This window comes from Oncorhynchus clarkii, chromosome 12 (genome assembly GCF_045791955.1).
Source record: "Oncorhynchus clarkii lewisi isolate Uvic-CL-2024 chromosome 12, UVic_Ocla_1.0, whole genome shotgun sequence".
NCBI lineage: Eukaryota > Metazoa > Chordata > Actinopteri > Salmoniformes > Salmonidae > Oncorhynchus > Oncorhynchus clarkii.
The window spans coordinates 23681871-23694958 of NC_092158.1; the positions used below are offsets into that span (position 1 = coordinate 23681871).

The window sequence follows — 13088 nt, forward strand, 5'->3', positions numbered from 1 at the left end:
AATTTTAAGATGAATTCCTGGTGAATTCCTGTCTTTTTTGACAGAAAACCAAAATCCCCCCAAGGAGACGTAGCTATATACTGTATACATGTCACGATCGTTGAAATAAATGGACCAAGGTGCAGTGTACGTAGAGTTCCACATGTTTAATTAAAATGAAACTCACAAAAACAATAAAGAGCAAAATGAAACGTGAAGTCATGGAGTGCTCACAGGCCACCACACACAAACAAGATCCCACAAAAACCCAGTGGGAAAAGGCTGCCTAAATATGATCCCCAATCAGAGACAACAATAGACAGCTGCCTCTGATTGGGAACCATATCAGGCCAACATAGAAATACAAAAACTAGAGTACCCACCCTAGTCACACCCTGACCAAACCAACAGAGAATAAAAGGCTCTCTATGGTCAGGGCGTGACAATACAGTGTATTTGGAAAGTATTCAGTCCCCTTAACTTTTTCCACATTTTGTTACATTACAGACTTATTCAAAAATTGATTAAATAGTTTTTTTTCTCTCATCAATCTACACACAATAACCCATAATGACAAAGAAGAACATGTTTTGATAAATTGTTGCAAATAAACTTCTGAAATATCACATTTAAATAAGTATTCAAACCCTTTACTAAGTACTATGTTGAAGCACCTTTGGCAGCGATTACTGCCTTGAGTCTTCTTCCTGTATTTGGGTAGTTTCTCCCATTCTTCTCTGCAGATCCTCTCAAGCTTTGTCAGGTTTGATGGGGAGTGTCACTGCACAGCTATTTTCAGGTCTCTCCAGAGATGTTCAATGGGTTCAAATCCGGGCTCTGGCTGGGCCACTCAAGGACATTCAGAAACTTGTCCCGAAGCCACTCCTGCGTTGTCTTGGCTGTGTACTTCGGGTCATTGTCCTGTTGGAAGGTGAACATTCGCCCCCAGTCTGAGCGCCTGGGTGCTCTGGAAGAGGTTTTCATCAAGGATCTCTCTGAACTTTGCTCCGACCATCTTTCCCTCGATTCTGAATAGTCTCCCAGTCCCTGCCTGAAAAACATCCCCACAGCATGATGCTGCCACCACCAAGCTTCACTGTACTGATGGTGCCAGGTTTCCTCCAGACGTGATGCTTGGCATTCAGGCCAAAAAGTTCAATCATGGTATCATCAGACCAGAGAATCTTGTTTCTCATGGTCTGAGTTTAGGTACCTTTTGGAAAACTTCAAGTGGGCTGTCATGTGCTTTTATTGAGGATTGGCTTCCGTCTGGCCACTCTACCATAAAGGCCTGATTGGTGAAGTGCTGCAGAGATGGTTATATTTCTGTAAGGTTCTCCCATCTCCACAGAGGAACTCTGTAGCTCTGTCAGAGTGACCGTCTGGTTCTTGGTCACCTCCCTGACCAAGGCCTTTCTTCCCCGATTTCTCAGTTTGCCTGGGCGGCCAGCTCTAGGAAGAGTCTTGGTGGTTCCAAACTTCTTCCATTTAAGAATGATGGAGGCCACTGTGTTCTTGGGGACCTCCAATGCTGCTAAATATAATAAACATTTTTACTCTTTAACCATTTTCTCTTTAACCATATCTACATGTACTTACTACCTCAATCAGCCTGACTAACCGGTATCTGTATGTAGCCTCGCTACTTTTATAGCCTCACTACTGTATATAGCCTCACTACTGTATATAGTCTCACTACTGTATATAGCCTCACTACTGTATATAGCCTCGCTGCTGTTTTTCACTGTCTTTTTACTGTTGTTTTTATTTCTTTACTTACCTATTGTTCACCTAATACCTTTTTTGCACTATTGATTAGAGCCTGTAAGTAAGCGTTTCACTGTAAGGTCTACTACACCTGTTGTATTCGGCGCACGTGACAAATACACTTTGATTTGATTTGATTAACCCCACTTCAGCCCCTACAACAACAACCCCTCCAGTCCTCCGATGAGGGGATTGTTTCTTAATTGGGTTACACGTGCACCAGGATTTAAGGGTTTCTGGGGAAAGAACACCGTCATGATGTTTGACGTTGCTTTCCTGTGGTGTTTATGGTGAGACTGTGGAGGAGGAAGAGAGATGACTGCAAACTCTATTCTATTAGTCTATAACTGTAGTTCAGTTTGGTTTGAGTTGATAGAGATAGATTTCCCCTCATCTATGGTACATAGGCAAGGAACTTAACATTAGTTTAGCCTACTATGCAGTCTTACATTCATATATTTTCTCCATGTACCTTATTGTGTTCTTCTCTCTATTAAACTATTCAATCCCCTTACTTTCCATAGAACCTCTGATTTAACCTCTGTGCATGTATTTAGGGCTGATGTCAACACAGTCTTTCATGTGCTCTACCCCCGCTCTATTCCCAGCCTCATGAGCAGCTGAGGAAATAGTGATCTGCATCATCAAATCCCAGGCTTTCTCTCATTACCTTGGCAACCACAGCAGCACTGAAGTAATTCTAGTGTGTCAGGTGGCAGACAGTTTGTGTCCGCAGCAGGAGAGTCGAGAACATCTGATTTAAGAAAATGGAGGCCTTATTTTCTTCAAGGTATAGAATATTCAAAATATAGTTTTTTTGTAGGATTATTGCTAATTTTATGTCGTACAACTGTAATAAAGATGTTGTTGAAATATCACGTGGTATTCATCCTTGTTGTTGTATTAAGATAGATGTGCTATGCTTACTTCATCAGCCAGATAAAGTGGAATAGTATGGGAATTGATGACTTGCATGAAAGCAATGCTCTGAAATGAATGTTACTGCTTTACTAAAGACAGAAGTGTATTGCATTGTTTTGTAAATAATATTTCACAATAGTTGAAAATAATATAATAATAATAATAATACAAATTGCTTTTATAAGAGCATATTTGTATCCAATTGTGTATCACCAACCTGTGTTAAATAATTGTTAACACCTTCCCATACTGTGTATCGTTGGGAGAGGGGTTTCTGTTATGTCACTCCCAGTGACTCAGTGAGTGTGTGTCTGCCACTGCAGCAGTTCCTGTAGCTATATATAGACAGGCCAGTGCTAATGTGGGACCTACAGTGAGATGCCTGCGTCCTCTGTGTCCACTGATGTAGAATTCATTACACAATGAAAGTTTATAGGTTGTGCTGTAAAGGACGTTGTCATTGTCATAAAACGTGTCCTTAAGAAGTCCTTAATCTCACATCTTTATGATGGAATCAAACTACCTGATTGGATTAGTTTACTGGCTGAACGCCCAAAACAAGGTCACTGTATTTGATTCTAAATCAAGCAACATATTATTGTATATATATAAAGGCATTATGTATGTATCTCATATTTTAAAAGCATATGTAAGTTGTTGAAAGATGTCATTAGGATATAATTCATTATAATGGAATTATAAAGTGTCCACAGTTTAGGGTATCTCCTTCCCCTGCAGATCTTCTGAGGATAAAATAACTATAAATGGCTTTGAGTTTATATCCTACTTCCGAACTCTCTGTAGAGCCCTGTTCTGTTCCATGTCTCTCTGACGTTTTTCTGCCTTCACATTCCCCAGTTGACTAAATGTGGGCTGAAAATGGGTCAGGTCTGATTCAGAGCGCTATGGATTTAAAGAGCAAACAGAACTGCTGATCTGGGTGGAATAGTGATTTATGAGCATAGAGGGGAAAATGGACTGGGATCCATCACTCAGACAGCAGTTCATCCACACACGTGTCATTCTATGCTGTTGATATGTGAGCTGCAGAGACACACTTACTTTGATGGTCTTGCTACATGCTGAGTTTGCAAGGTACCTTATTAACTCTAATGGTATGTGAGAGGTTTAGGTTTAATGTTATAAAGGGGGAGAGACTAGGCATTTGAGGTTTAGAATGTTATAAAGGGGGAAAGACAAGGCACTTGAGGTTTAGAATGTTATAAAAGGGGAGAGACTAGGCATTTGAGGTTTAGAATGTTATAAAGGGGGAGGGACTAGGCGTGTGTGAGGTACAGGATTAGGGTCCCGCTCCACTCCATCGTTTGTGGCTGAACTGTGCTGAACAAAGAGTGGATTACTTCTAACAGAGCCATGGCTCCAGTTCAGTTCACTCCAACAGACAGGATCCAATAAGGACGCTGCCATTAGCTATGATAATCCCCTGCCTCTTACCAGCTATCAAAGCATCATTCATCAGTAAAAAACACACCAATACTAAAGAGACGGCCACACACATACATCATTTCAAAATAGATTTTTATTTGGAAATGTCAGTGAGCAGAGAATAAACAAAAACCATAAAGAAATAAACAGCGATATAAATTTTAGCATATAAAATAAGTGTAACAGGGAGAAGCACTAAGCATTTTAATCCGGAAGATAATACAATAGAATAAAGAGGATTAGAAGACACATATTTATATTCATATGAGCAAGGGTGGCATTCCAGTAGCATAAACAATTGATCAAAATCACAAACACAGGAAGAGGTGCAGGGAAATGGAATCACACTTTAAAAGACATGTGGGTGTTGTGTGTTAAGATTTAAAGTTTGGTGTGACCAAAGAAAGAAAGTGATTGAGAGAAAACACAAAAATATGCAAGAAAAATTTCACAAGCCTCTAGTTACGACTGTCTTTTGAAAGTTTTAGTTTTATTTACATCTTGGTCGAGTCAGTTTGCTCAAATCTTAGTCTCTACACCACTACATTTAATATGAACAACTTCTTTTTTTCTATTTTCTTCTCAGATTTTTTTCCTGAAAAATATTCAAAACATTCCAGTACTAGCCAGCTGTGTGGCTGTGGTGAGAGAGTGATGTATCTCTCTCAGATTGGCTGTGTCTTATTTACATGGGGGCAGAGTGTCACTGCAGCTGAGGATTTGGCAGGGTTAAGGATGGGCTGAAAACATTCTCTGTGCCCCAGACTGCTTCTAAGAGAGGAGAGGGAGGTGGTCTCTGTCCATGGTCCTGATATTGCCTTGAACGCACAACAAGGCTTCTACAGAGGCTCCTGTAAACTGTCCATTACAGAACGTCCTACAGTGCCTGGAGTTGTAGTGTACTGAACCTGTGGTCTGGGCTGAAGAAGTGATTAGAGCACATTTACAGGCTGTCATAGCCGGAGAGATACTGTACATGTGGCAAGAGGACAGAGACCCTTTCCCCTCCTTATGCCTTTACCACACACCCAAACCTGGGGTCACAGGACTCTGTCTAACCCTAGCCGTAACCCACAACCCTGGGGTAGTGGTCACAGGACTCTGTCTATGAGCCTTAGAGAGGGCCACAGTGCAGAGCCAATCACACTGGGCCAGCTCGGCATAACGCTAATAGAACGTTACAACAACGCTGATACAATATCGAAATAATGCTGGTTCTAAGTTTATAAAACACTGATCCATCACCTTTACACTGTTACATTATTTAAACAAAGTTCAGTTTTAATGCAGTACAGGAATCTACCAATAATGATGGAAAAAGGTTACAATCGTGGATAAATGATTTAAGTTACCACAGAATCCATCTTGGACAAGATTTTAAAAAGCAGCTGGATATACTTTGATGGTCACCATTATAAGTAACACAAAATCAGAATCTGTTCTTATGCTTACTAGTCACATAACTACAATGAACCTTACATTTTAAAATGTTAATGCCACGGTGTGCATTCTCACATGAAAATTGTATTTTTGTGACGAAGTTGAGCTAGCCTCTTTCTTCAAATGTATGTTAGTGTAGGCTTATCTTCAGTGCTTCTTCATCTTTAGGATGAATCATGCAACACGTCTTGTCTACTTCATTCCTTAAAGAGCTAAAGAAAGTTCTCAAAATAAACAAGAAGGTCGCGTAATTTATGTCACCATAAGAAGCAACTACTTGGCATTTTAGAGAAACATCAAAGGTTTCAATGAAAACAAACAACCAGATGTTTTTTTCTTTAGAATGCTATAATGCAGAGCTCGATCACTATATGAATTCCAGGTACCTGAAATCCATCTGAATCCAAAATACAGCTCATGCCCTCTTCTTTTCTCCACTCTTCCACCCCTCCCACCCCACATACACCACAAACCAGTAACCTCTGCCTGAAGAGAGCTGTGATGACCATAGGAGTAAGAAGTACAGCAATTGCCCATGACCAACATTTTGACATAAGCTCACTACATCCACAACGCTGGGAATATCAGATTGAACTATCAGATAGAATGGCATAAGAAAAAGAAGGATCAAGGCTTCTATTGAGGGAGTATGCTCTGCAGTATGGGGGTAAAGGGTCTTGGTGTTCGTGGCGATTGGGTTTGGTGTTAGCTTGGCTTACTTCTTGTCCTTCTTGGTGGACTTCTTCTTGCTGGCGGGGGTCTGGGCAGCGTTGGGGACGTCAACCTGGGGCATGGCCTGTGGCGGGCCCTGCAGGGCCGGCTGGGGCATCATCGGCTGGGGGTTGGCCGTCAGGGTGGCCGTGCTGCCAGGGATGTAGACGTTCTGGCGGTAATCGGGCACATGCTGCATGGGGAACTGGGCGTTGTAGCGGGGTCCAAGGGTCGCCGTCGCCTCGCTCACCTCTGAGAGAGAGACGGGAGAGAGGGAGAGAGGGTTATAGCTGGGTGTGTTGTGCTGCTATGAAGAGAGAGTGACTCGTTACTCACTGAGAGTCATTGCTGCACTGCATTGCAGCTCCAGCTCAGCACTCAGCACTGGCGTTCTGAGCCAGGCAGGCCCTCCCCACAACATATTGAACCTCCGCTCTCTCACACAGAGATCAGATGTAAATAACTTCACACAGCACATTCAGATATAATCAAATATCATTTAGAATTGAGGATTAGCTACACTGACAAATCGCACAGTAATAGAGAGAGAGGCAGTGCACAGGTTTCTGAGTGACTGCAGCTGGGGAGCATTGAAACAAAGAGCTCTGTGTCCCATAGCCCTTTGTGTTGCTTCATTCATACATAGGGACTGTAGTGAATCACACTGTGCTCTACACATGTGTAATTGGCAGCATTTCTCTCTGTGTGTCCTAATGGAGGCAAACACAGGAAGGATGGGTTGTTTCCTTAACAACTGACACCATGATCTAACAAAGTCGTATGCACTAAGAATCTAGTGCCTGAGATGCTGCTCTCCAACAGGGCTCTCTCTGTAGCTCTACCCAGTGGCAGAGAGCTCTTTATCTCACCATCAGTCCTCAGAGGAGATCTCTCTCTCTCTCTCTCTCTCTCTCTCTCTCTATCTATCTCTCTCTCTCTCTCTCTCTCTCTCTCTCTCTCTCTCTCTCTCTCTCTCTCTCTCTCTCTCTCTCTCTCTCTCTCTCTCTCTCTCTCTCTCTCTCTCTCTCTCTCTCTCTCTCTCTCTCTCTTTGGTGTGGTGTGTCTGATGGCTTCTCAGCTTAGTGTGGAGGAGAGGCTGTCGTTATGGCATGGTTTCAGGTGTGTTCCTGAGAATGAAGTTAAGGTGGAGGAGGTCCTGCTCTCGGTGGGTGAACAGGTAGGAGCTGAATTTATACTTCCGGAATGAACAAAGCTGTTGGTTGTGTTCAAGAAAAGAGCAAATTTGGTTGGTAGGCTCATTGCTAGTGGAATATTGGTAAGGGGTGTGTTGGTGCCAATTTTGCCTCTTTTTACCCCTTCGACCAGGATGGTAGTTGCAAATTTGCCTCAGTTTATTATGATGATCACGTCATCCGTAATAAACGGATGGGTTCTACGCAGGGTTTGCCAGCACAGATAGTCTACGGGGGTTTTGAGTGTGGGGATTTGGGGCAATAGAGCTTTGCGTGCCCACATAAAGGCTGTAGATAAGGTGAGGTACAAGCACCAGTGGGTGAAATCGAGGTCAATGTGCAGGGGGCAATGAGATACAAGCAGCAGAGGCTGGGCCTAGTCATGCTAGTGATGGTGGTGTAGATGAGGCTGAGCCTAGTCAGGCTAGAGATGGTGGTGTAGATGAGGCTGAGCCTAGTCATGCTATGGATGGTGGTGTAGATGAGGCTGGTCTAGTCAGGTTATGCTAGTGGATGAGGAGAGTATAGTGGTGAAGTGTATGAAACTAGGGGGAGAAGGAGGGTGTCAAATGGAAAAGGAAAAAGGGGGAGAATAAAGAAGTTGGGAGGGGAGAGTCTGTTGTGGTCCAAGGCACCAGGGAACCTTTTCCTTGTGCTGGGGGGGGGGAGGCCCTCACCAGAGAGGAAGGGCAAGTTGTCAGGATGAGAGATGGAGATGAGGAGGAGGAAAGTGAGTCTGAGGAAGAGGATGATGAGGCTTTTTTTCAGACTCCGGAGCTGACTGCCAGTCAAGCAGAGGGGTCAAAGTACACGGTGAAGGAACTGACAAGGTTCCTGAATGAGACCAAGGGGGAAAAAGTTAATCTTGAGGCTTTTTCTTCTGATCCGATAAAGTTTATAAGATCAGTACAACATGCTATGAAAAATGAGGGGCATGGTGTCCTCTCACCCAGGAAACGGCTTAGGTTGAGGAAGTGGGTCACAACAGTGTATAAGGTCTACCTTTAGACACTGTTTAGATTAATAGTTTATTTCTGGCACTGTGGCTTTTTGAGCTTTACTATTGGTCTCTTACTTTGCTGACTTTTCTCCCACTTCTTATGAAGACTCTTTGGGTAGGCTTGCTTAATATAAGTGGCACCAGAGATGCGGGAAAGAGGAGTGTGTTGGGTGAATATGTAAAACAAAAGAAAGTACAGGTGTTGTATCTGCAGGAGATGCATAGTGATGTAGTGAATGGAGTTGATTTGGGGGATCTGGTGGAAAGGGGCAAATGTGTTGAGCCATGGGACACATTTTAGTGCAGGGTCTGTCTGTAAAAATGTGCTCCTCAAAGGAGGTGTGTTGGTTGTTTGTTGTAAAATCAGAAATTAACAACATGGGTTTTGTCTTTATAAATGTGTATGCGCCTAGCACAGGGAGAGAGAGGGGGGTTCTATTTGGGTGTCTTAGACAGGAACTCTCACAGGTAGTGCCTGAGGAGACACTGGTGGTCGGCGGGTGACTGGAACTGTACAATAGATTTTAAGAAAGACAGAAATGGGGATGAGCCTCATTTAGGTTCAGTGGGAGTGTGAAGAGCCATGATTAATCAGTTCGACCTAGTGGATGTTTGTAGAACTAAACATCCTGACAAAATACAGTATACATGGGTGAAGGTATTTGGGGCTAGGGTGAGTGCAGCCCGACTTGATCATTTTTACATGTCCAGGAATCGGAGCAATAGGCTGTTGGGCGCTACCATTCTCCCGATGGGTTTTTCCGATCACCACCTAACCATGGCTCGGCTGTCTATTTTACCAGGGCCTCGGCATGCATCCTATTGGAAGTTAATGTAAAGCTCTTACAAGATGCCACTTTTTGCTCAGGTTTGCAGATTTTTTGGGAAAGGTAGAGGCAGCAAAGAGAGGAGTATGAGTCTCTGAGTCAATGGTGGGATGTGGGGAAAGTCCAACTTCGGCTTATCTGTCAACAGTATACAGCTTTGTCATCCTCAGAGGCTAGGAGAGTATTGGGGAAACTAGAGCATTGTATTAATGAGAGGGAGATAGAGACGGTGGGGCAAGGCAATGTAGGCTAATTTAGCTGAATTACGTAGGGACCTGGGCAGTTTTTTCCAGGTTAAAGCGAAGGGAGCACTTATAAGAGCAAGGTTCTCCATGCTCAAAGAGATGGAAGCTCCCAGCTCTTTCTTCTTAGGTTTGGAGAAACAGCGGTGAAGCCAAGGGTATGCATTGTCTACGGCTGTCTGATGGGCGAGTGACCTCTGTGGTGGGGGAGATGTGGGAGCGGACTGTGGAGTTGTATACTGAGTTGTAAAGGGCAGAACTGTGTGATCCTATGTTTGCTCAGGTTTTGTTTGCAGAACTCCCTAAGCTCTCTCTGGCACAGAGGGATGAAATGGACATTCCTCTGTTGTCCCATGCACTGGCAGAGGCCGTAACCCAGATGTCCCCTGGCCATGCACCGGGGGTCGATGGACTCCCAGTGGAGTTTTATAAAATATTCTGTGTAATAATTGGACTGGACTTCTTTTGCGTGTTGCATGAATGCGTCGGGGTAGGAGAGTTGCCGATGAGCTGCCGTCGGGCGGCTCTGATTCTCCTGCCCAAAAAAGGAGACTTGTGTGAACTTAAGAACTGGAGGCCTATGGCATTGCTCTGTGCGGACTACAATATATTTGCCAAGGTCCTCTCTAACAGAATGAAGTCCCATATGGACTCTATAGTACACAAGGACCAAATATATTGTGTACCGGGACGGTCATTCACGCACAACTTGTTCTTAATCAGGGACATGTTGGACTTGTTGAGAGGTTCTAATGTGAACTTTGGACTGGTCTCTTTAGATCAAGAGAAGGCTTTTGATAGAGTGGACCATGAGTATATGTATAATGTGATATCTGTTTTGGGGTTTGGGAAAAGTTTTTTGACCAGTGTGAAGATGTTGTTGGCTGGGACATCATGTATGGTCAAGGTGGGAGGGGGGCTCAGTAGACCGGTCTGGATGAAACGGGGCATTAGACAAGGATGCCCTCTATTGGGGTCTTTATATACACTAGCCATTGAGCCTTTTTTGTAGGAGACTGTAGGGAGTCTGCTGGACAGGCATGGGTGTGTTGACAGGCATAGCCGTGTCAGCATATGCAGATGACGTTTCTGTGACGGTCAGGGATGGTCAGGATATGCAGGCACTAGAGACTAGTCTGAAGGTGTACGAGAGAGCTTCATCAGCTAAGGCAAATTGGGGCAAGAGCAAAGCTCTGCTGTGTGGGGCATGGGGGGATAGGGCACCTTCTCTGCTTCCAGGGGGTTTGTAGTGGGGTTGTGAAGGGATTAAAACATACCTGGGCTCGGAGAGGTGGGTCAGGAAGAACTGGAAGGGGCTAACATAGGCAGTGGTGTCAAGACTGGCCAGGTGGAGGTGTTTCCTGTCCCATGTTTTTTTATTTATGTTTTTTATTTCACCTTTATTTAACCAGGTAGGCAAGTTGAGAACAAGTTCTCATTTACAATTGCGACCTGGCCAAGATAAAGCAAAGCAGTTCGACACATACAACGACACAGAGTTACACATGGAGTAAAACAAACATACAGTCAATAATACAGTATAAACAAGTCTATATACGATGTGAGCAAATGAGGTGAGATAAGGGAGGTAAAGGCAAAAAAAGGCCATGGTGGCAAAGTAAATACAAATAGCAAGTAAAACACTGGAATGGTAGATTTGCAATGGAAGAATGTGCAAAGTAGAAATAAAAATAATGGGGTGCAAAGAGGAAAGAGGTAGTTGTTTGGGCTATAGGTGGGCTATGTACAGGTGCAGTAATCTGTGAGCTGCTCTGACAGTTGGTGCTTAAAGCTAGTGAGGGAGATAAGTGTTTCCAGTTTCAGAGATTTTTGTAGTTCGTTCCAGTCATTGGCAGCAGAGAACTGGAAGGAGAGGCGGCCAAAGAAAGAATTGGTTTTGGGGGTGACTAGAGAGATATACCTGCTGGAGCGTGTGCTACAGGTGGGAGATGCTATGGTGACCAGCGAGCTGAGATAAGGGGGGACTTTACCTAGCAGGGTATTGTAGATGACATGGAGCCAGTGGGTTTGGCGACGAGTATGAAGCGAGGGCCAGCCAACGAGAGAGTACAGGTCGCAATGGTGGGTAGACAAAACGGATTGCACTGTGATAGACTGCATCCAAATTGTTGAGTAGGGTATTGGAGGCTATTTTGTAAATGACATTGCCAAAGTCGAGGATTGGTAGGATGGTCAATTTTACAAGGGTATGTATGGCAGCATGAATGAAGGATGCTTTGTTGCGAAATAGGAAGCCAATTCTAGATTTAACTTTGCATTGGAGATGTTTGGTATGGGTCTGGAAGGAGAGTTTACAGTCTAACCAGACACCTAAGTATTTGTAGTTGTCCACGCATTCTAAGTCAGAGCCGTCCAGAGTAGTGATGTTGGACAGGCGGGCAGGTGCAGGTAGCGATGGGTTGAAGAGCATGCATTTAGTTTTACTTGTATTTAAGAGCAATTGGAGGCCACGGAAGGAGAGTTGTATGGCATTGAAGCTTGCCTGGAGGGTTGTTAACACGGTGACCAAAGAAGGGCCAGAAGTATACAGAATGGTGTCGTCTGCGTAGAGGTGGATCAGAGACTCACCAGCAGCAAGAGCGACCTCATTGATGTATACAGAGAAGAGAGTCGGTCCAAGAATTGAACCCTGTGGCACCCCCATAGAGACTGCCAGAGGTCCGGACAGCAGACCCTCCGATTTGACACACTGAACTCTATCAGAGAAGTAGTTGGTGAACCAGGCGAGGCAGTCATTTGAGAAACCAAGGCTGTCAAGTCTGCCGATGAGGATGTGGTGATTGACAGAGTCGAAAGCCTTGGCCAGATCAATGAATACGGCTGCACAGTAATGTTTCTTATCGATGGCGGTTAAGATATCATTTAGGACCTTGAGCGTGGCTGAGGTGCACCCATGACCAGCTCTGAAACCAGATTGCATAGCAGAGAAGGTATGGTGAGATTCGAAATGGTCGGTAATCTGTTTGATGACTTGGCTTTCGAAGACCTTAGAAAGGCATGGTAGGATAGATATAGGTCTGTAGCAGTTTGGGTCAAGAGTGTCCTGCCCTTTGAAGAGGGGGATGACCGCAGCTGCTTTCCAATCTTTGGGAATCTCAGACGACACGAAAGAGAGGTTGAACAGGCTAGTAATAGGGGTGGCAACAATTTCGGCAGATAATTTTAGAAAGAAAGGGTCCAGATTGTCTAGCCCGGCTGATTTGTAGGGGTCCAGATTTTGCAGCTCTTTCAGAACATCAGCTGAACGGATTTGGGAGAAGGAGAAATGGGGAAGGCTTGGGCGAGTTGCTGTGGGGGGTGCAGTGCTGTTGACCGGGGTAGGAGTAGCCAGGTGGAAAGCATGGCCAGCCGTAGAAAAATGCTTATTGAAATTCTCAATTATGGTGGATTTATCAGTGGTGACATTGTTTCCTATCTTTAGTGCAGTGGGCAGCTGGGAGGAGGTGTTCTTATTCTCCATGGACTTTACAGTGTCCTAGAACTTTTTTGAGTTAGTGTTGCAGGAAGCAAATTTCTGCTTGAAAAAGCTAGCCTTAGCTTT

At 44.2% G+C, this 13088-nt stretch overlaps 1 protein-coding gene across 4 annotated transcripts in view; it reads right to left on the reverse strand.

Annotated features, from left to right (window-relative positions):
- Positions 1 to 4189: 4189 nt before the first annotated feature.
- LOC139422909 (protocadherin gamma-A11-like) overlaps positions 4190 to 13088 on the reverse strand; it is a 51929-nt gene continuing 43030 nt past the window's right edge. For all 4 annotated transcript variants that reach the window (XM_071174377.1, XM_071174375.1, XM_071174374.1 and 1 more), the window contains one exon: positions 4190 to 6516. In XM_071174377.1, coding sequence (XP_071030478.1) covers positions 6269 to 6516 — 248 coding nt within the window. In that variant the 3' untranslated portion in view covers positions 4190 to 6268. The remainder of the gene's footprint in view (positions 6517 to 13088) is intronic.